Source organism: Eutrigla gurnardus, assembly GCF_963514095.1.
Source record: "Eutrigla gurnardus genome assembly, chromosome: 11".
Taxonomy (NCBI): Eukaryota; Metazoa; Chordata; class Actinopteri; order Perciformes; family Triglidae; genus Eutrigla; species Eutrigla gurnardus.
In genome coordinates, this window is record NC_139925.1 from 18,836,936 (window position 1) to 18,861,960 (window position 25,025).

Below are 25,025 nucleotides of genomic sequence, written 5' to 3' on the forward strand. Positions count from 1 at the left end.
CTCGATGTGTATTTTTGAGGTGATAAAATGGAGATTTGGTGGCATTTCCCACAGGAGCATTAAAGTTCAGAGTCAAAGTCCACACCAAGGCCGTCCTGCTTATTGGCTGTTTCTCTGTTCAAAACTTACTTTAAGACAGTTTTATTCTAGTTGACTTGAAAAGAGTTTTAGACATTAATATCTAAAATACACAATCCATACTCATTCATAAAAAAGTAACTAGATAATCTGTGTATTATGTCTAAATTATAACTGGTTTGAAATACCATTATGTTAAAAAAGTGAGCAGATTTGTTTTTTTTTATTATATTTTTTATGTCTAGTTTAATACAGCAACTTTATAATGTGCCTTATATTATTTGAATGTCAACGAAAATATAAATACCAATACAAATATTGTTGTAAAAAAAATACACAATTCAAACATCAAAATGAATGCTTCATGCTATTCATCACCTGCAGGACTGTCTTTTGTCACTTTTGACTTTTACTTTAGAGCTGCAATGGTTGCTCAACTAGTTAGAAAAATAGTAGTAGAAAAATAATCACCAACAATGTAAAAAAAAAAAAATCCAAAAATGGCAGAAAACACTTTATTCAGCCTCTCAAACATCTTTCTTTTTTTATATTATTTGAAAGTGAATAGATTTGGATTTTAGACAAAAGTAGACATCTAAAGACATCATGTTGGTCTTTAAGAAAATGGGATGGACATTTTTCACTATTTCCTGATATTTCCTGGACTAAATGACCAATAGTCACATTTAGCGTTTTTTATTTCTGTGTAGACACATATATAAAGGGTTACATTCCTGGTTTGTGCACACATACTTGGCCAACAAATGTTATTATGATTGTCCTCTCTGAATCAATTCCTTTATTTCATTTAAGCATTTTAGTGTTTCACTACAAAAAAAGCACAGTACCAGCTCCCACCATTAAGTCCAAAGTGCTTGTTTTGTCCAACTGAATGTTAAAAAAAAGGAACAAATCCTCACATCTGATGATTTTGCTTGATAAGTGACCTTAACAATGATTGATTATAAAAAGTTGTAGAAGATGAATTTTTAATTCCATCATTGAATAGTAAAATACACTTTAAACATACATTACCAGAATTACCAGTGCTTTTGTATCACTGCTATCTAGCTTAAATGGTTGTTCACAAGGTGGTTGGGAGGTACCAACATCGTCATCTGAAATGTATCCGTATTTGAGTTTTTCAACCTGTATCTGGTGCAGCTGAATTGCCTCTCAGCAGTTGTTTTCCACTAAAATCTGAGCTTGTAAAACGGAGTCTGGCTTTAGGGAGGTTCGTGTTTTTTTTTTTTTTGCCTCTCAACCAGGCATCCAAGAGCTTGTCCTGTGGGGTTTTGAAACATTTATTTTCACTATGGGTCAGGCAATTTCCTCAACTCTTTCTACAAAACTCTCCCTCGACTTAAGTTAAAAAGAAATAAACGAAAATATATTCACATGGCAACGAGACAACTCATCCTCTATTTTGTTGCCATGCAGCGCACCAAATAAGCTTCCAAACTGTAATGTGTTTTAATTTGACTTTACTGAGCAACAATTCCCAGGCTATCCAGCAAGCCATGTTTAATGGACATCAGAACCCATCTCCAGCGGGCTAATGCAACCCAACGACGTCTTTAACGACATGATCCAAACCAATGCCGTCTTTGATTAAATAATGCAAATGTAATGTTTCGTTCTGTAATAGAATAATGTAACATAAATTCGTTACTTAATGGAATTACGGTGGCTGCAGTGATCACTTGTCTGACGAGCTAATGCTGACTGAGGGAGGAGATCCCTGCGGTAATGGCCGAGGATGGCGGCTGCTCTGGGACTGAGAGGGATTGAACGAGGTTGTCTGTGTTTCCCCTCTGCTTTTGTCACTGTCTCTCTGTTTGTCTCCATCTGTCCTCTGTCACATTTTCAGTCTGACTGGCTCGTTTCGTTCTCCCTCCTTCTGGAAATCCAGGCTTTTTTTTTTAAAGAGACAAAAGGTTGGACGTTTCCAAATTACGCAAACTGTGACGCACACACACACACACACACACACACACACACACACAGTGGCCAGATCTTCACTGAAGGTCGTGTCACGGATTGAATGTTCCCTACTTTTAAAGATAAATCGAACTTCCATTAATGGGGATGGTGTGTGTGTGTGTGTGTGTGTGTGTGTACGTGTGTGTTTGTTTGTGTGTGTGTGTGTGTGTGCGTGTGTGTGTATGTGTGTGTGTAAGGCTAAAAACATCCTGCATTACTACATCTGTGATGGTCTGTGTAGGTTTAATATACACTGCTTTGTTAAAAATATTAAAAGCTATGGATGCATGTGGGTTCACGGAAACGTGTGTTTGTTTGTGTATGTGTGTGTGTGTGTATTCACTCAGACACTCAGATTGCTGATCAATAGTTGTGATTGAAGGGCCCATTAGCCATCGGAAGCAATAGAGACAGCATCACTCCATATGACAAGCTCTATGGGAACACACGCGCACACACACACACACACACACACACACACACACACACACACACACGCACACACATACTCTCTCTCTCTCCATACGACAGGTTACAAATTAAAAGCTCAAGTATGATGAATCTGCATTCCCCATAAATACATTTTACAACCTATACCGGCTCCGACTGTAACTCACCACTCCCACACACACACACTAGAAGTTTATGTGTACACACACACACACACACACACACACTAGGAGTTTATGTACACACGCACACACACTTTTGTTTTCATTTAGTTTTTACGACCAACTTAAGAGTCAGAAGTCATGATTTACATTTACACAAGAGAAAAGGAATGGAGGAATGGATTAAACAGTTGACTCAAAACGTGACCCACAAACGTGATGTCTACCAGCGTACGTGCAGTGGTAACTGAGGTTACCTCTCTGAGGCGGTTTCAGTTGCACAGTCGCATGGTTGAAAAACGAGATTCACGATTATTTTGCTGAACACTTACATCAAGATAACTTGTAACTCATAGCAGAGCACTACTTTCACTTTCACGTTGAGCTACATTCCTGCTAATGTAACTATGTAATGTCGCTCAGCAAAGTCCAGACTCTTCTCTGTTCTGGCGCCTCAGTGGTGGAACGAACTCCCGACCAATGTCAGGACAGCTGAGTCATTTGCCATCTTCCGAAAAAGGCTCAAGACTCACCTGTTCAGACTTCACCTCGACTCTACATAGCATGACCCACTAACACCCCCCCCCCCCCCCCCCCCCCAAAAAAACCTTACCTATAGCACTCTGATCGTAGCACTGTTGCTCTTGAAGTACTACTTTACTCAGATGAGGACCTAACACTTGTTCTATTTTTAGCTCTTACTTTATCTGCAATGATTCGTTGTGGTTTCTTTGTTTCCTTTTTTTGACAAATGTACTTATTGTAAGTCGCTTTGGACAAAAGTGTCTGCTAAATGACCGAAATGTAAATGTAATGTAACTTTTCATCATAAAAACACCGGTCACAGAGCATCTCCAAGAAGCGAAACGAAAGTGTACGTTAATTAAACCAACGTAACACTGCTTTCACGTTCATGTTGTGCTCCATTCCTGCAAATTAACAAATCTTTGCACCAAAATAAAGCTTTCCTTTGGCCCGTCTGCTCTCTGTTAAAATGAGTACTTGTACACTCTTCTACTCTGGACTGCAGCCGCAACATTCAGGCAAGTGTATGACGAGGCATGCCAGCACGATGGCTAAACGCTGCATCACCAGTCCTGCCCTTTACAACTAATAAACTCATTCCAGGGGACGAGAGGGGCCGAGCCGGTTAACACACTGTACGCATGTGAGACATGTATGTCGGTGCAAGATCATGAAGCGCTTTAAAAACATGTACAATCATAACAGATGTAGGACATTCTTCTCCGACTTGTTGAGGCAACATTATTTAAAGTTACCACAAGGAACTTTTAACTGGAACAGTGTCCATACTAAAACCTCTTCATTACCTACTATATTCTTAATGCTCATCACCGGCTCCTCTACCTCGGATGAGACGATGAAGGTAGCAGGTTCATCACAAACTCCTTCAGCTCATAATCCAGTAGTCATCCTTTCCTTATAGCATGATGATTATGATAAATGGGATCATAATTTAGTAAATAATTATTCCATTTAGAGTAAAAAAGACAATGAAGCAGAGTATGCTTTACCTTGTGATTGACATGTCACTACCGTCGCTACCTATGCAATTAGCTGCTAAGATTACTTAGCTGTAAAGTTAATCTTGAATTATGGAATTTATGAAACTAACTTGTTAACAGCTTCACACTAGAAGCCAGATGAAGCCAGTAATGTTGTTGTCATCCTTATCATTCCTTCTCAGGGCTGGCAACAGTTTCTCAGGATGGCATTTTCAGCAGAATAGACGTCTTATATTTTTGCTTAAGGAAGAATAAAATACGCAGACATGATATGAAAGGTTTCTTCGCAATTTGCTCTCCAATTGGGTTATAAGTTATGCATGAAATTTGTACTTTTTCTCCCACAATTTCATGAAAAATAATCATTGTTTTCCCATGGGCAGTAGGGGACAGCCAGATTAAGCCTGCACCTTAAATCCTAGGAAATAAATCAATGGTTTAAGTTTTATGAAAGAATTTACACAGATAAATTGCCAAGCGACCTCTCTGTAGTTCCCCATCTTTGTTTGTTTATTTCATACTTAATCAGTTTGATTCTGTTCAACTTGTGATTTCTTACCTTTATGTAGCAGGAAAACAAAACCATTTGGATGCTTAAGGAATATACGTTCTGGGACAAAACAAATCTGCTTTTTAAAGAAATGCAGTTTTTGAAAATGAGGAGCCATATATCTTGTTAATGGTACAATGATTCTCAAGATCACCACAAAGTTGCTCAACGCGAGAAGTGTGATTTACTATTAAACTTCACCTTTTCTCTCCCTGTATGCAGGAGGAAGGGGACTCCAGTTTCTACTGCGAGCTTTGCGATAAGCAGTATATGAGACACCAGCAGTACGACAACCACATCAACTCCTACGACCACCACCACAAGCAGGTGAGTCCCGCCACCCCACGAGGCACCCAGAGGCCTGGTTTATGCTCCCACACAACACCTTAAACCCTCCTGATCAAGGTCAAGGAGTTATTACATCGCAGGGCCACGCTTTCTGTTACATGCACTGTGCTCGCTGAAAGCAACATGTCACAATATCAGCTCTCATGACCGCCGTGGCTGCAAACGTCTCCATGAACATTTTACATTCAGTGTGACTTACAACATACAACAAACATACACTTCTTATAACCTGAGAAGTTGCCTGAGAATCATTGTGTCATTCACTTATCAGAGGAAACCAGTGACAGCTCGTAAAGAGGAACTGCTAATAGCCAATTCAGCATACCTTTAATGGAGCCATTTTTCCATAATGTCAACAAATATAAGATAAAGGAACAGGGCTCAAGCTGTAGCCCAAAGCTAACTCACTGAGTTCATAACAACATAACACTTCTTGTTTCCATCTCCTGAAAACTGGGATTAACTACCAAACAGAAGCAAGAGTGAATTAATTATATAACAATGCAATGTTGCCGCTTCTTGGCAATATTAGGTTTCCATCCAAGTGTTTAATTTGAATTATTAGGGGAAAAAACACACTCCTGTTTGGTACTATATCCATTATCAGCTTCTTAATTCATTGTTGAGATATATTAGAATTGTAAATTATAACATACATAGAAATCTCTTTTTTTTGGGAGGGGGGGGGGGGGGGGGGGGGGCTTTAACACTACGCTCAGTAATTAATTGGTAAAATGATGAGGTGATATTATATATTAGTACTAATACGTAGATTTCCATTTTGCATCCCCTGATTCCCAGCTGTTACAGAAACACTACCACACAGCTTTCAACTTGTCATTTCTACAGCATTGCCTTGAAACAAAGGAGAAAGTATTGGGACATGAGGCTGGATCAGGGGCGATTCTAGGATCAGGGGCGATTCTAGGATCAGGGGCGATTCTAGGATCAGAGCCCAATGATCCCAAAAAATATTCCCCTTTAAAAAAAACTAAAAACTGTACATTTTAATGTTATATTGGACCATCATTCCCACATTTGTGAATGAAGAGGATCAGACTTTTGGGGTAGGGGAAATCACTGTGACTGGAAATCTTACTTTAATGCTGAGCAAAAAAGCCATCACTTCATTTTACAAAGTACTGCAAATGAAATTGTATTAATATGAAAAGATAATGAGGTATAACGGGGGTGAATGGGGCAGGTGGGAGAGAGAGAAAGTGGATCATACCATACAATGACACGGTTGGGGGTCTGTTGTATTTTCTTTGTTATAAAATATTATATATTAAATATAAGTTCAATGCAAACCATAAGTTATGTCCATAGTTTTTTGACCATGTTTAAGCTTGTTAAACACGGATTGCATTTAAAAAAAACAATATGACTGTTATTTTTATATTGCATTTATCTATGCAATATTTTTTAGGGTGCTGGGACTAAAAAGCACCCCTGAAAACAGGCTAGATACGCCTACGGCCAGGATGAATTAGCATTACAATATGGTGATGACCATTATATACTATTGTGAAAATATCCAACCTATGACCCCAATATTATCATGTTATGTTATTACTCCATAACTGTCACCATATTATCATTTATTAATCCAAAAAATAGCAGGTTACCGTCACCAAAATATAACTACACTATAACCAAATAGTTTCCCCTTGTTCCTATCTTTAAATGTGTGTCCCCATTATAAGCCAATGTTTTTGGCCCATTATTACTGCGTTACATTAATTTAAGTCCAACACTTGATAGAGCCATAGTTAATATAAAGCTGATACCTGGTTATAACTCAGCTTATTACCAAACTGTTACCCCACTATTACAGTGTTATTACTGTGCCACGCTGTAATATAAAGTGCACCTCGGTTTTATTTCTCTCTCTTTATCGTCGACGGTTCTCAAACTTGTAGATTTAATTTAAAGGAAATCTATAAAACACATGAATGTCTTCAGAAGAACGTTGTTACACTTCAATCAATACAAAAAATATTAATAATAGTTATCTAGGACATCCTTCTGGGTTGAAATCAATAGTACATATTCACTGATAACATAATAACACACAGGTCATCAATAAAGCGCCCTGCTTACAAAAAAAATAGGGGGGCTTGTCGATTCTTTTTGATATTACTTCACCTTCTCTCATCTTCCTTCTGCTTTCTGTAAAATGTAAAAACAGTTGGTCCGTCCGTATGGAGGAAGGCAACTCTGAGAATGTGCAGCTGTTTCAGTATTTACAAAATTACAGGTGCTGGGAGGAATGTATTTGCTGCAATTTCCACTTGTTCACTTGCAAGCGATGAAAGAGGCATAACATTTTTCACAGTTAGCTGTGTGTCGGCGTTATTAGGTTTGCTTGAGGATGCAGAGCATTTAGGGCATATTGTTCGAGACTGCAACACTTGCAGGAAATTGATTTTCTAGCAGTAATATCCTCCAGCCTGCACACACACAGAGCTAAGCTGGCCGTCTTTTGGTCCCCGGTCAGTCACGGTCCCATCTTCTTTTGGAAATGAAGTGGTTTGCAGAGAGACTACGTCACAGGCATTTCTGATGCGACTGAGGCAGACTGAGAAAACAGCCAGTTCTTCCTACGTTAGTGTGCTTAAAGAGAAGTAAATATATAATTTATGCAGGCAGATCGGTAAGTAGCAGGGGGAAGGCACATTTAGATTGTTTACATCTGACTGTGTAGGAACTGATTTATATAAACTCCCTGGCTCTTGAATGGCAAAACCATTGTTCACTTCAAATTCAATGTGCCACTGTCCTTATATGTGTTCTATGTATGGGTGGGCGATATGGCACAAATATCATATTGCAATTTTTTTCAGGCAGGATCAGGATCCACGATCCTATCACAGTTCTTTTTCATGTTGGTTTTGAAGACCATTTTGCAAGTCAGAAAATGATACAACCAAACAAGTTTCCAAATATAGCTCTACAAGGTAACAACCATCAAATTCTCTTCCCAAATTTCACTGTTTATTAGTTACTTTTTCGAAATCCACATGAATCACTCTTCTCAAAGCTGGTTCGCTTGTCACTCCTGTTGTTTCCTTCTTCCAAAACGTAGGTGAAGAACACCAGGAGCAAAACACAGGATTTTTCATTAAAACTAAATTATGACTGGTGCGTTAGCTGCATGCCAAATTGATCACAGCACAAAAGCCAAACTGCCTTATCATATGACCGGTTGCTGACAAGCAATGTAGCATTTAAAAGGCTATTTTTATTTTAGCTTTTAAATGAAGTCTGGCGAAGCAGTCGGCGGCTACATTACATCACAGAACCATGAGAATCTGTTTTGACCCGGTATTCTCCGGTCCAGTCCAGCTCACGTTCACGTGTTAAAGTGTTTGTAGCCGGCACCCAAAACGTCATCTTCACCTCACCCGCCTCTTCTTCATGTGTGGAGAGCATAAATTACAGCAGTGTCTTGGTGTGGACCATCCCAGACCCTGGCTACATAGGGAGATTGCAATTTTTGGTGTTTTTTGGGGAACTTTTAATATAGCAGTGGCGCTGTATGCATGGGAGACTCTGAAGGTAGATTGTTAATCCAATATTGTCATATCGCACACCCCTATTTTGTACAGTGGAGTGAAACACAATACTCTTCTACTGGAGGAGGTACAGTGGGTTTGCACTACAGCTGTAAATCAGGATACGATATTATACATATTCATTGGACAAGGTCTCAATATTTTCTAGTTTCACCAAGTCTGCGATATGATTTTCATTGGATTCACTTCAGGGGCCTGTGATTGATGTGAGACAATGTCATACAGGGTTGGCTTTGACCAAAGAAATTCTTAGTCGACCAACACTAATAATTAGTTGATCTTTAAAACTGAGTTTCCCCACAAAGAATACAAAGCACCACTTTAAATATGAGCTCATAAGTTTCTTGGAGTAAGTAATAAGTCAGCCAGCATGAAAAAAAGCAGAAAGAACAACTGGACAGTTAGAGATCTTATTCGAGTGACTACAAAATGACCGATCAATCCAGTAAAGGGGGGCAGCCCAAATCACATGCCTATTATATATCATTATATATCATTATATATCAGTTATATTCATGTCAACTCACAAAATTCAGCTCAAATATGATTTGACACTTTTATTGTGGGGCTCTGCGGGAAGGAGGTGCACTTGGATGGAAATTGTTGACATTGACATACCATGGGGATTTCAAAACAAATCTTAATGACGACGATGAGTTTTCATGTTCATACTGTATCGAATTGTTATTTATTGTTAAAATAATAAATCGTATAACAAAAAGAAGAATTACCAGACATACACGTGGTTTTCGAGAGATATCCGTGGGTCATGTGATGAGGTGGACATGAAATATGAACTTGAGAGATGTAAGTAAAACATTGCCAATATTACATTTTGTTTCAGTATACATAGCATTTCCAAAAATTGGAATCAATGGTAAATATTTATGAACTAAATTTTAAAAAATGGTATCTTTTAAATAAATAAATAAACGTTTTAATGCAAGCAGCTGTTTCCCCTTATGTATAATCTTTCCATTTGAGCGCTATAAATGAACAATTAGTCATCCTTCTGATGTTCGACAATGATGATTGAGATGATGTTTTACATGTGATAATTCAGTGCTAGGAATAGCCACAGCTGTGTGAAACAGATGCGTGTAAAAACAGCTGTAACAGTGGAGTTTTACTGACAGGTCTAATAAGTGACGTAGCAGGCAAAGTTATCAATGTGCCATCGCTATGAACAGATCATTAAGGGTGTTTCTACATCTATTTTTGGCTAAATGCGAGGGTGTGAACGAGGCTCGGAAACGTGTGCCCAGTTCCACGAAGATGGAGATTCATAAAAAAACATGTGAATACATGGCTTCATATATCTGACGGAGTATGTTGTTTTTTTTTGTCGCAGCGGCCCAGGTTCAAAGCCGACCTGTGTCATCCCCCCCTCTCTCCCCTTTCACTTGTCTCCTATGACAAAAAATACAGTCAAAAACCCAAAATCTTTAAATTCTTGTTTCACACTTGACCTGGGTATCGAAATTCCCTTTTGGTACAATCAAGTATTGACACTATTAGGTAGAGGAAGTTATACCTACCGGTACTTGTCAATTTAAGATTCAAATAACTTTATACCCCTCCGCTCATTCCTCCATTTCCAAGCACATCGGAGAACAAAGGCCCTCTCTAACTGTTGGGTTTGTCGACTGTGGTCTACTGTAGAAACATAGCGGTGCAACACTGTGGAAGTCAATTTAGTCCTACTTATTATATTCTAGTTCTCTCATCATTTCCTCTGTCCACCCCTCACACTGTATGTACACCTTCCAAGAAATGCTGCAGCTACACCGCAAAAAGCGTCTCTGACTTCCTGCTTATCTTTTTGTCCCACTGTGTTTCTATCTGTCTGTCTGTCGGCCGCTCTGTTTTATCTCTCCGTCTATTTTGGTCTGTTTATCTATTTTTCGGTTTCTCTGGTTGCCTCACTGTGTCTGTTTCTCTGTTGTCATCTGTCTGTCTGTGATATGAACGGAACGGTATATCATTATTATTATTTGTGTGACACACACACACACACACACACACACACACACACACACACACAGTATCAGTATCTCCGGCTTGCAGACAGCTTGCAGACAGAGCTCAGTAAGTGAATTAAGCTGGTCTGGACTGTACTAAAGCTGACACTGGCTGACTTAGTAAACACACATACACAGAACTGACACACACACAGACACACACACACACACTGTTATACTTTCACACAGAGCAGATAAGAAATTGCAGAGTGAACTCTCACACATGCACAGAAGCTAAATGTTGCATGATAAACGTATTTAGACAAAGACTATTTCTTCTACGACTGCAGCTACTAATATTCATAATCCATGCGCTTGTCCTCTATAGCGCCTCAAGGAGCTGAAACAGAGGGAGTTTTACAGAGCGCTGGCCTGCCGGAGGCAGAGGAGACGCAGGGAGGAGAAGAGAGAGGAGAGAGCGCTGAGGAGGCTCCATAAGCAGGAAGTGAGGAGGACGGGAGAGTGGTGAGTAAGATTCACCTCTACACGACCACACCGACTACGCTCGAGTACACCTGACAGTAATCTACTTGGAGGAGTCTCTTTAAAATAAATCAGAAGTGCATGTTATCAAGTCAGAACAGGGTTGAATATTTTCATTTTCATCACAAGGACAAGAGGACAGATAAGACAGAATATTCTTTCCTCAGTGACCTTTGCGTTGTGAACGACTTGCATATTTAAAGAATCATACTTGAGTTTGTTTAGAATGTAAGGCTTTCACATTGAAAAGCTGTAATTGGCTATATTTGTATATTAACATTTGCCTTATTAGTGCTTTAGCATCTTTAGATTGATTTGAACTCATTTATTGATTTAATAATTATAGCCCTTTAACCTAAATGGTTTACTCTCACACTCATGTTTCCAGCAGCATTAAAACGTTCTCATAAACTGTTAGCTTAACACCAAACAGCAGACAGGCACCGTCAATGACTAGCTAGTGAGCATCGTGGAACCTTTAGCAGCTAAAAAGTCAGATATGTTTCTCAGGAGTCGGTGGAGACCAAAACGGAGTTAAGAAACATTTATCAGGCGGCCAGAGACACGACTACAACTCAACACTAATGTAGCTTAGCGTCGGCTGGATGTTTATACACTACAGAGATCAAATGTGGAGCTAACATTAGCAATGAGTACGCTAACACATCATTAACTAGAGTTAGCACTTTTATGCTACACTAGCTACTGAAGATATACAGAACATATACGCGTGCTGCTTTAGCTTTTTAATGACTCAATATGCTGCACACAGTTTGAAGCAACTGACGTTGGTTAAGACTGAATTTGAAACCAAGGATTTCTTATTTCTCCTCTGTCCTCACATACACTCGTCTCCACCTGAGGAAGACACGCGAGTGTGGGAAGCAAGGAGACAACTTAGCATAATGAACAGCACCCCAGGAACCTGACACTTAAGCAGCTAAATGGAATTCGGCCATATTTAATTTGACTGTTTACGCCGGTGCGTTTTCCACCGTGACGTATCAAAAGGCCCAGTGACTTTCCAAAGCACAACATACTATTTCTGTCCTTCTCCTTTAATTGCATCATTTATTAGTCAACTCAAGTCTGACTTAATGTGTGTGGCACAGTTGACCAAAGTGCTGAACAAGCATAAGATGCAAATAAATACAAAGCACACAACAAGTACGGAAGAAAACAATAAACATAATGTGCACATAATCATTAAGTAGATTATAATCCATTACTGGCGCGTTAATGTTTGTCAAAGTTACTCTGAGGCTGTGTGTTTATGTTACTGAAGAATCTACAGATCTGTCTGTGTGTTTATGTGTTCATGGGGCTTTTTCAAATGGCCTGCCATACAGCGTTTCCCTCACGTACCGAAAAAGAAAGCCCTGGAAGGCAAATGATAAACAAACGTTGCAGAGGTCTGGGAACACATGATGTGGATTTGGCTGCTTCTTGCTGGAAACATGATATGATGAGAGTTCATCTGGCGAGCTACCAAACGGAGAATTTGGTTTCTCAAAATATATGTGATAGCACATGAATGCAAAATTTGAAACTCAGAGCTGCGAGGCACAACCTGAAGACGCCCACGCCACAAAAATAAAGAAAAGAAGAGAATGTAAGTCTACACCAGAAAGTAGTCCCCGAAGACACGATCAAACATCCAAGACTTTAAAAATCAAAAAGTTTAAATTGAATGTGCTCGTTGACCGTCAAATGTTGATCCGTGTGTATTTAAAACCACTTCATGTACCGTTTGGCTGTTTCACATCATGGCACAGGAATAAACATAAAACGAAGAAGAAGAGAGATCACTAACTAGCTCCCTGGTTACAACGGCCGTTGGCACAGCAACCAATAAAAAGCATCTTGCTGTGCTTGACGGGGATTATCAGCACGGCCAGTCTTCCTGACCAATCGAGTTGCGCGGCTGAACCCAGTCACTGAACAGAAAAGTCGTGTATCAGTGTCGGCTGTCGCTGCCTTTTTTCAGATTTGCAACAATGCAGTTTGGCTCCTGGCACAAAGGGAGAGAGGGGAAAAGCATGGCCAAATTGATTTTCAGCTGGATTTCATCTCTCCTCTCGCCCTCCTCACCGCTTGTCTCCTTGTTTCCTCTCATCTCCCTTCGCTTTTAATCCTCTCCTCGACTCCCCTTTCCTTTTTGTCATCTCCTATCCTCTTATCCTTTCATCCTTCCCTCGTTCTGTCCCCTCTCTTCATTCTGTCCTTTCCTCCCCTTCTCCTTTTTATCCTCTCCTTCTTCATTCCTTTCCATTTCCTCCTCAAACCTCTCCTCTCCGTTTGTCCTCTCACCGACTCCACTTTTCCTTTTGTCGTCTCCTTTTCCTATCATGCTTTCGTTCTTTTCCTTTCGATTTATTCCTCCTCTCTTCTCCTTTTCATTTATGTCCTTTCCTCACTCTTTTCATTTCTTCCTGTTGAACTTCACATCTTCTCTCCTCTTTCATCTTAACTGCTCCTCTTCTCCTTTACCTCTACTCCTCTCCTCCTCATTTGTCTCCTTGTTTCCTCATCTTCCATTTCATCCTCTTTTGTATTTGTTTACTTTCATCCCCACTTTTCTTTTTCCTATTCTTGTCTTTACTTTTCTCGTCTGTTTCCTCCTTTCCTTCCCTCCCTTTGTCATTTGTGTGCTTTCATCCTCTCCTCTCTCTTTTCTCCTTTGCTCTCCTCATAATTTGTCTCCTCTTTGTTTGCTTTCATCCTCATCTCTCCTCTTTCATTTGTTCCATTTCTTCTCTTCTCCTTCATTCCATTCCACTCATCATGTCCTTTTCTCTCATTCTCTTCCTTCCTCTCCCCTTCATTCCTTTACTTGTAATCCTGTCCTTTAATCCCCTTTCCTTTTGTTGTCTCCCCTTTGTTTCATGTTTTCATCTTCTTCTCTCCTTACTTCTCCTTTTTGTTTATTTCCCTCTCTTTTTCATCCTCCCCTCTTCCCTTTTTATTTGCTCGCTTTCATCCTGATCTCCTTTATTCCTCCTTTCCTCTCACTTTCCTTATCACTTGTTTCCTCCTCTTCCTCAACATAATAATTCCTCCTTTATTTTTTTTTTGTTTCATTTGATTCCGACATCCTTCTTGTCCTCCTCTCCTCTCTGTTTTCATTAATCCTTCTCACTTATTCTCTTTCATCCTTGTCCTCCTGTCCTCTGCTCAGTGCTCCAGGTTCGGGTCCCATGTTCCGGTCCACCACAGTGGCTGTTGAACCAGGAAACCAGACCAGACCAGACTTTGTGCAGAACTGGGGCGACGTCTATACGAGCAGCGCCACTCTGGGAACAAGTAAGAACTCTTATCTGGATAAAACGCATCTCCTCGGCTCCTTAAATACTTAATGAGTATATGTTTGGTTTTGGTGATGGAGCCATCACTCTTGATAGAGGGATTAAACTGAGTGCGGTCTGCTGCAGCAACGCAGAAATATCTTTATCGACAGCAGACTTTAGGAAGGAAATGAACAGCTCTGAAATATGAGCAGAAGATATAAAATGCACACACATGAGAGGTTGCGGTTTATGGAAGAAGTGGTACACAACATAACAAGTGGGACAATTATACACTCAATGAAAAAACTGCTCCAGGGGCTCGGCCATTCTAGCAGAACGCCCGAAATCAATTGGTTTCCATAGAGTTCAAACTCTGTGAACTTTGTCACACAAATTCCTGCTGCTGGCCAATAGCAAACAAATAGTCTTGACAGTGTTGACCTTTAAGTGAATATAGAGCTGCAGAATAAGGGAAGCTATCGTATTAGTTGAATCGCACCACCCATTATTATATGCTGCCCTGCTCTGCTGGAGTGCACACCGCTTCACAAAAGAGATGGTCCGCAGTCGGTCATGAGACAAGAGTGGAGGGTGCAAACACATCCTTAACATTTAAGTGCTGGTTTCTGGTTTCTGTGCGTTAAGGGATTTGGGTGTAGCTACAGTCATCCCTCTGGGGCTGTGGTGGACAGAAATACAAATCTGAACGATACTGCACCATCAGCACCTTCACTGGCTTCCTTTACTTTGCATTCACTTTAAATACCTTTACCTTTTATTGTTAAAGGAGTAAATCACTACTACTGTACATTACAGAGCTTCAGATGTAAAAATGACTTGAGCTCAAATGTCACTTTTACTGCTATACTTTTTTTATTTCATAAATGTATAACTTTTCCCATGTAAGATATGCAAAAGAAAGCACCACTTAAGTACACCTTAACTCATGCAGTCAGTATTTTGTCCTCCCCATTCATCAGTGGTGGTTAGATTATTACTTCTTATTACAGCACAAATCAATTCAACAGCAATATGGCCTTCAAAATGACCATGAAGTTGAACCAAAACACCTCTTATTTAACTGTTGTAATAGACTCATTCACGAGGTGATACCACCTCCCTTTAGTCCATCTCTAGCATTAACATGAAAACCTGCAGTTGTATTCCTGCGGTTTCAAACAAACAGTCAATTGTCACTTTTCAGAAAATGCATCAGTTGCATATTCACTAAAGTTTATCATTTTAAATTTAGACCCTCTGGAAAAGTTTGACATCTGCATTTCAAGTCAACATTTCCTCGAGTGCTACATGTGAAAATACATTTCATTTTGGAGGAGGAATAATTCATTTGACAGCTTTGCTTTCCTAAAAGATGTTTAACAAAACAGATTTCTGGTGTGAGTGGAAGGAACATATGGATTACATGTAAAGTTATGAGTAATGTTAAAAGAATCATCTGCCACACTGACATTTAGACAGATGAGTGTCTGCCACCATGCTGTGCTCCAAAATGGAAATTACATGTTGGAATAAAACCCTTTATCTTGTTTTTTTCTCCATTTCTAAGTGAGCCACACATTAATCTCTGTGTTTACGTGCTTGCTTAAGTCCATCCTACGCCCATTAATCACACTCAGATGTGTTAAGGGCAACAAAAGAGTAATGGTGAAGAGTCAGCATGCTGAATAAATGCATAAGGAGCTTACTGTATGGGAAGTATTAAAAATGAATGCAATTCTTCGACGTGTATCTCATTCCTACTCCTTTCTTTATAGTCAGGTTCGGCAGATAATCCTGTTATGTTTTACACGTACATGTAACCAGTGCCAGCTGCTCTAATGCTTCCTGCTCTCCCCTCCACATAGAGCCTCAGACTCCACTGGTCCAGCCCTTCCTTCCCCTGGACCCTGCACTGGAAACCAGACTTCTGAGCAACACCCAGTGGGCGTACGAACCACCAGACGCCAACAGCAGCACGACTGCTCCTGCCGAATCCTGCATCCACAACAAGACCCACATGGACTACAATGACCTGACCACCAACAACACAATGAACACTGATGACACAAATATCAACGCTTCAAACAAAACCAGCCACTTTAACAAGATCCCGTGGGCTCATAGTTGTTCAAGAAACTCCATTAGCCCCTATAACATTCCAACAACTGCCACAAATGCCACCACTAATGGCTCCATTTTCAACAAAACCACCGTGACCAACTTCCGCAAGACAATCACCGCCGCCCCCACCATCACTAACACCGCCGACATCAGCATTAACGGTAGCAGAGCAGAGTGTGGATCAAACGTCCAGTCCATACGCGGCAGAGTCCGTCCGGTGTCCTTCTCGCTGCCCAAGAGGAGCTGTGTCCTCCTCCACCAATCAGCCGCCGTCTTCATCCAAGCCGGCCGAGGCTCTGGCTTGTCTGGGAAGCAAGAAGACATGACGGCGCAAGAAAGAGTCAAAGATCTGGGGGACAAAGTTGCAGATCATCGGCTCAAATCTCTATCTGAAGACGTGGATGTTGTCGCTGTGGATCACTTGGACACTCGAAACCAGTGCAGCGTGGACATCAAAGCTTCAATCCAGACCTCTGAAGCCGGAACCAATATGTCTACTGAGAGGGGAACTGGAGGACTGTCTGGGACTGGAGCCCAGGTTTCTTTATGTAATCGCAATGTGATCAGAGTTGAGGGCTCTGTTATCAGTGGGAATGGAGCCCAGCTCTCCTTATGCAATGACAATGGGACTGGAGCCCAAGTCGGCAGTGAAAGTGGGTCTGGAGCACAACTTTGTCTAATCAGTCCAGGAAAGATTTCGGACAGTGTGAGCACAGTTGTGGCAAAAGATTCAGCATCCAGAGACGACCAGGCTGAAACCCTGGACGATGACTTTAACACTTCTCGAAAATCAAAAGATCTGCTCGGTCCTGCTGGAAGTCAGCCTCAAAAAACTATTTCTGGTGTTGTTAATGAGACTAAAGTGTCTGCAATCCAAACACAGCCTAAAGAATCAAACTCCTCTCTGCCAAATGGGGCAAAAGAATCAATTTATTTGCCTCAAAATCGCCCCAAAGAGCCGTTTTGTCGCGTGCTGAGTCGGGACGGTAGCAGGGTTCTTCTCTGGCCGTCGGAGATGGTCAGCTACACCAAGACTTCCCCGTCCATCTCCTACAGCATCAACCCGCTACTGTATGACTTCAGAGCACATAACAGGGTCAAGAAATGGGGCGAGGAAAAGACAGGAGGGCTGGAGGAAGGGAGGGAGAGAATAAAGTCGTCTGTGATCAAACAACCCGACTGCCAAGAGAGGCAGGAAGTTATGGAGGGAGGCAGGGAGGTGAAGATAGATGAAAGGGAAGAAGAGGATGAAGGAGGACAGGCAGGAAGTCCTATGGAACTTGTAGCCCATTGTAGCAGCCGCGACGCAGTTCCGGACAGCTTTGGTTGCCGTGATGAAAGCGCTTTAAAATCTGTTCCCTTTTCTGCAGAATGCCACCTCGCACCGATGCTGGGCCTTCAAAAACCAGGGAGGAGGAGGAGGAAGAGGAGGGGAGGGGTGAGGAGAGGAATGAGGAAGAGGGGGAGAAGGAAAAGAGGAGAGGAGACCGACAGAAAAGACTGGGGGAAAAGGATAATAAGTAGCGTTTCCGAGAATCAGATGTTGGAAGCGAGAGGAGACGAGAGGTTGAAAAGAGAGGGCACTGAAAAAGAGGAGAGCAGAGAAAAAGGCCTATTAAGTAATCTTACAGTGCATCAGCTGGTAGGAGGGAGAGAAAAGAGGATGAGGGGAGAAGCAAGAAGGATAAGAGATCAGACAGAGCGAATGAGGGCAGGTAGAAATGACAAGGAGACAGGAGAGCTATTAAGTAATCTTCCTGTGAATCGGTGTAATCGGTGTAACCAGCTGTGTCTGCAGGTGAAAAAGGAGGCCAGCCAGCATCAATCCCAGAAACCAGCCTCCGGGTGGGGCCAGGGGCTCAGAAAGCTCCTCTGTGGGGGTGCAGCATGTAACTCAGTGATTAGCCCCGTCCCTAGGTCTCTTATAGAGAAGCCATGCTGTCCTGCAATTACGCCCGTCCCTGCTCAGAATGACAGAGGGATGGGGGAGATACATAAAAATACACAAGCGGGGAAGCAGGAAGGGCAGAGAGATGAGGAGCAAAGGAATCTGAGGAAGACAGAGATAAGAGTTGCACAAGAACCCAACCTAGTGATTAGCGGCGTTTCTTTTCCCTGTCGCGAAGCAGCAAGCGAGCCAGAAATCCGTCTCGCTCCTACACCTCATAGGGAAACAGCGTGCGATCCAGCGATTAGCCTTGTCCCCGCTCCCTTTGGAGAAACAGCATGTAGTCAAAGACAAACAATACCTGCAGGACACAGCCATCCTGTGTTGGGCCGGGCCCCGCGCTGCTCTGCACAACAGACAGAAACACAGCAGAGAATCAGATCAGCCTGCGCCGACATGACCCTCCCTGCCGATGCGGTTTCAAAGGAGGTGATGTTTAAGGGAGCGGCAGCCGCCTGCAAGAGGAAGACAGAATCGCCCGAGGCGAGAGAAACGCCGAGGAAGAAACGAAAAAGGGGACGGAGACAAACAAGGAGAGTCGTTTGTGCTTTGAGACAGGAAATGGCTTGCGCTGGGTTGACTAATGACCCCGAAGTAGACGAAGACCTCACAACACCTGACCGCAACAAGACACTTCTGGACAATAGCCTCTGCAGTCCAGAGGGCAAACGGACGGAGGAAAAGACTTGCTGTTTGTGTCATAATACAAATACCAGTGAGCGGACATTTACCTGTAACACCTCTGACAAACTGAATAATTACTGCCACTGTCATGACAGTAAAGGTGGCAACTGCAATGCCGATGACGACAGACAATTTTCCTCCGATGCCCCTGTAGGCGATGGAAAGAGGAAGTGCTGGACTGAGAAAGCTTTCAGTGACGGTCACACCTGTAACACACCGACTAACCACAGTCTGTGTGATGGGAAGCCTAACGGGGATGTGAAACGTGATGATGCTACTGGTGAAAATCCTTTCCATCCTAGTGAGACGGATAAAGATGAGGGTTTTTCTCCTGATCACATGGACCAACTTCAATCCGCTATAAATAGTGACAAGCCCACCTGTGACACCGTGGACACACCTGTAGAGTTGTTTAGCTGTAGCAGCAGTGACACACATGCTGACCACTGTCGACGTGAAAACAAGCAAACGTGTCCGACTGACAACACTGTCACAACAAACGATGTTTGTGGGCAAACTGCAGCTAAGAGCTCAGGGTGTAACGACTGCTGGGAGGGTAAAACCAATGACGCATGTCATCACACGTGTGACTGCAGCCATGGACGTAACAAAAGTGGGATCAGTGAGGAGGATAAAACCAAACTGCAGTGTGACATTCAACAGGAAAGCAATCGCTCCAATTCAACTGATTACAAAAGCTGCAGTGGTATTGATCACAGAAACGGAGAGGGCTGTGACGATATTGACGGCGGTCAGTGTGATTATCTCAACAATAATCGCGCCGCTGATTGTAATCACTCGAATGCTGCCGATAGGAATAGTAGCGGAAATGCCGCGGAAGTTGCACTAGCAAGTGTGTGTACGGAGCTGAGAAAGGGGGAGAGAGATGCTGACAAGGAGAGACGAGAGGAGGAGGAGAGACAGATGGAGAGGAAAAAGGTCAAGGAGAAGCAGGAAGAGTGGGAGAAGGAGTGGGTGAGGAGAAAGGAGAAAGAAAGGGAGGACAGGGAGAGAAGGAAGGAGGTACATTTCGAACACCTCTACGCAGAGAAGAGGCCTCGCTTTCCTCACGCCCTCCCGCCGCAGTGCATCCCCCTCCACGCTCCTCTACTCCTCCCGCCCTCCTCCTCTTCCTCGTTCTCCTTCCGTCACACCGTCATCCAACACCACCTCTCCCTCCTCCCGCCTCCGTCGCACCTCCCCGTCCATTCATACCCTCAACTTCTCCCCTCTTTCTCCCCACACCTCTCCCCACTCACTCTTAATCCTGCCCCTGCTCCTCCCCCTCCTCCTCCCCCTCTTCATCCCTCTTTCTACTCGGCATCCCTCATTCCTTTCCTGGATGCCCCCGGTCCGTATCCCTTAGCAACGGCATTTCATCCCATGCAGAGTCACCATCCGTCTCTGTATCCCCCGCCCCATCCTGCAGTCCTGCCCTTACAGGTGTTGTTCTAAAAAACATATTAAAAACGGTAGCACAGAAATACTCATTAGAGAGGCACATTCTCCCATTTTGCAAAGGAACAGGTTGTCAGCTGGGTGAAGGGAGCTTGCATGTGTCATTACCTGCACCCCCGAAGAGAGGGTGAAATGTGAGGGATAACAGTTCCGGGAAGACTAAAGTAGAAAAACAAAGCCGATCTTACTGGCAACCTCACCACCCCGTCCAAACACTCAAATCACTGAATCACACATCTGAAAAAAATGATGGCTAATTATCTTCATCAGTCGCAATGCTGCTCAAAATGAGCCTCAGGTGTGCAGCAAGTGGAATCGTGGCGGGGATACACAGCTGGGCTCGCTTTCCCTCGGCAGAAATCAGGCGACGCTCCTGTTTTGCATTTTAAACCAATGATTTGCTCCTTTTTTTTAACGCACGTCGCAAGCTATGATTTGTGACTTTAAAGCACAAATTAATCCTCAGATATCTTCAATCTGTGATAAATACAGGTTTTATTGTTGTTTAAATTTACCCCCCCCCCCAACAGCTTCCACTTCAGTTGATGATTTCCTGCTTTTCCCTGAATTACTTTCAAGACAGACGTGAACTCTCAGCTACAAGTTAAGATGATGACCTGCAAGATGATGGATTTTCCTGTTCAAAATGAATATTAAAAATTAATATGTCGACTACTTTACTGAGAGTCAAATTCGAGCACCTCATAATCTCAAAGATAAAATAAATCATTGTGTCGCTGGACAGCACTCATGCACATTCAGCTCAAACTAGAAAATAGCAGTGTCCCATTTCTTTCTACACACTAATAAAGTGAGTAAATTAAGTACAATTAAAGATGTCAGTATGAAGGCTAAATCAAGTTGGTTTTTGGTGCATTGTTGACAAGCTACTGGAAAAGATTAATAGGTGATTATGGTTTTACAAAGCTCCAGTAACGCCTCAGAAAAATAAGTTGCGTCTCTTTGAGAAGTTAATTTGGCATTTTAAAGTGACAGTTTGATTGACGTCCTTTAGGGCAAGTGTGTGTCATTTTGTGCTGTACCAAATACAAAAGAACATAAACCATAGAACTTGCTGTAAACACTTAGTTTGTAGCATGGAAATGGGGTCCAGCTTGTGTCTCAGTGCTGCATACAGGCCTACTGTTGCTGTCATTAGTGTGTAAATTGTATCTTCCCTTCTGAAGTGTATTTCTCCACGTGAGAGTCGAACGTCAGAGCAAAATGTTAAGTTTGAAATAAAGCCTTTGCTCTTTGATTTTGAGGGATTGACTCCAGCGTCTGACCTTTACTCCTGACGTTTTAGATGGTTGATTTTCTGCCATCTCACTCCGTTGGAGTTGCACTGGAATTATCCCAAGTGTGGTGGATAACTTTACATTTAGTGACTCATGCAGGAAAAGAAAGGCCAAAAGATGCACAGAGAGTGATTCAGCATGTCATGCAACACAAGGCTTCAACAGGGCCGTGTCCCTGGGAGAGGCAGGCGCAGGATGAGGGGAGGTGAAGATGTGATTGGCAGGCAATCACAAAACAACCATCCCCTGGTTGTCATTTACTGCGTGCTGTGTTGCAGTTTGACAGGTCATTTTCCACATTATGTTTTGCAACAAAATAACACCGAAGCATCTTGGCACTTCACGAATCGAGTCATATCCTTTCGTTTATTTGCAGGAAGTTAACAGCGTTCCCTCCTAGCAGCACTTTTCCATCTGAACAGCCCCTCAGGGTGTACTTTTCCTTTAACAGCTAAGGACTTAGGACAAAAGCCACATGTGAATAAGGATCCACCCCTTCTTCTTTCTTCTTTTGAGGCTTACTTTGTGTCACTAAGTGCAGCGGAAACACCTCGCAATTAAGAAAACTTCCAGTGACTTCGGGAGCTGAGAATGGCAGGAGCAACGATAAGGGAAGTGCTGAGAAACTCCCACACTTATGACACATTGTTTTCCTCATGTGTTGTCTCTCGCTCCTCTGAAGTTGAACATCTGGCAGCGATGGCTTTGGGGCATAAACTGGTGCCGCCTACCCATCTCAGCGGCTATGGATTATTCTGATGCAGGCAGCAATGAAAACAAAAGCAAATATAAATATGCATGGAAAATAAAGAAGCAGATTTTACGGGCGGATCACAATCCTTACTCTAAGGTTTTTCAGGCAAACACCGTATAGATACTTTGGTGGTTTTGATCCCAGAAGCCTGGACACACACTGTTTACAGCGTTATCAGTTGAAGCCATGCGGTGTTCTTGAACAGGTAGCGTCATGAAACCCGCGACTTCTTCTCCTTAGAGCTCGGACCGCGAGAAAAACACACCAGAATCCTATTTAGCTGGTGTGACAGGATTCATACATGTTCTCTCCCTGTAGCTGAGAACCGTTTGAAACCATATGTTCTCTATGGACGTAGGTTTTATGTATTATTGTGATATAACTGTGTAAATTAGAGAAGAAAAAAAGCTGTTACTAGATGTATTTTTGTAGAGAAACCTCAGTTGAATGAGGCACAGTTTTTCTATCATGTACTCTGATGATATTTTAGTTAGTAAATGAACTCCACACCCATTTCATTTGTCCTGCTGTTAAGCTGCTGTACATATGTTCTTCAAAGTCCTGGTAATCAATGAATGGGTTGAAAAGAAAGCTGTCTTGAGATCCTGATAATATTTGGCTTCTTTTTTTTGGTGTAATCTAATTTCAGCAGACCCATCTACAGATATTGTCCCTGCTTATATATTAGATCTAGTGAATCCATCAAAACAAATTACTCTGAAAATGGAAATAAATCAGTAGACTTGATACCTGTGTGTCGTGTTTTCATTTTTTTCCCAAGAAGAAAACCTGAAAATGACATAAAAATTCACAAAAAGTCCATTATCAGCAGACGCATGTGTGAATCAATGTCTTTTACCACCACATACCTGTCACTTTGTATGAATAATAAAGCACCAAACCTAGAAAGACAAAAATAGTATGGAGCTCCTTCAGAGACCATCTTAAACACTCTTCAAACTGAAAACTACCATGAGCCAGTCAAGTTGGAGTTTACATCCATGTCGGTCAAGATGTTATCATGTTATCCTATTACAGATACAACAATACCAGAATTTTAGATATCAATACGAGTATTCCCCCTGCCAGGCCACCAAATTATAAAGCAATATGCAGTAGTTGAAACTGTTTAACTGTCTTGGAAGCCAATCCTGAGTGTGGGGATGATGAGGACATGATAGAGCCCTATGATTTCCACAATGCGGAAAACACGGTTGGAATCACCAAATTTGACAATGAAAATGGAATCAACTGTAAAACGTGGAATTTCTTTGAATTTGTCCAAATCTGGATACAATTTATAAAAATCAAGGTTTTCCCCACGATTATAAGTGTTTGTCACCGCACCTAAGCAGAATGAAAAGGAAAACAACCTCATCCATCTCTAGTTGTCATGGCAGTTTGCATTTGGAGACACGGGAACACTGAGTTTAAAATTGTTTTTTTAGTTTTGTAAGTTAATTATGACCTCGTTGAGTCGGGCGACATCAGAGGATGACACATATATAGAAACATATATGCATGTACTATAAATACCCCAAAACATAATAAAAACAGATTATAAGCTTAGAAACTAAAGATGCCAGTGAATTCAGATGATCAGATGCTTCGGGACTAGGAGTGAGTGTGTGTGTGTGTCTGTGTGTGTGTGTGTGTGTGTGTGTGTGTGTGTGTGTGTGTGTGTGTGTTTGTGTGTGTCCAGAAGGTCGTCTGACAGCTGGGACCATTATGTTCAATGACTAAAATAGCGTCAAAACTCAACATGTTCAACACCTGGGGCTGTGTGAGAGTGTGTGTGTGTGTGTGTGTGTGTCTTACATGTGTACAATACTTCCATGTGTGTGTGTGGGTGTGTGTGTGTGTGTGTGTGTGTGTGTCTGTGTCTGTGTGTGTGTGTGTCTGTGTGTGTGTACGGTATGAAAACAACAAAAGCAGTGAGTGTGACAAGTCAAGTTCAACGGTTCTCAGTAATTTGCTTCGGTGACCTTTAAAAACCAACAGACCAACATTATAACTTGACTTCATGGAATTAGTTTCAAAATGTCTGTGTGTGTGTGTGTGTGTGTGTGTGTGTGTGTGTGTGTGTGTGTGTGTGTGTGTGTGTGTGTGTGTGTGTGTGTGTGAGACCCAGCAGCCCTGAACTCTGCTTCCTAAGGTCTTTGCCATTATTTCCCCCTCTTCTCCGCGGGCTTCCAAGAAAGGTTGATGGGCGCCTCGGCTCAGGCAGGCACTTTATGGTGAATGAGTTAATAGATTCCTCGGCACATTATGGTTTGCTTCCTTTTGCTTCGACCACA

General features: G+C 42.0%; 1 protein-coding gene across 1 annotated transcript in view; it reads left to right on the top strand.

Moving 5' to 3' along the window:
• LOC311020826 (uncharacterized protein) overlaps positions 1-23,463 on the top strand; it is a 68,680-nt gene extending 45,217 nt beyond the window's left edge. The window contains exons 2-5 of the mRNA XM_084021038.1: positions 4,971-5,075; positions 11,024-11,160; positions 14,357-14,481; positions 16,331-23,463. Coding sequence (XP_083877164.1) covers positions 4,971-5,075; positions 11,024-11,160; positions 14,357-14,481; positions 16,331-20,673 — 4,710 coding nt within the window. The 3' untranslated portion in view covers positions 20,674-23,463. The remainder of the gene's footprint in view (positions 1-4,970; positions 5,076-11,023; positions 11,161-14,356; positions 14,482-16,330) is intronic.
• Positions 23,464-25,025: the final 1,562 nt, after the last annotated feature.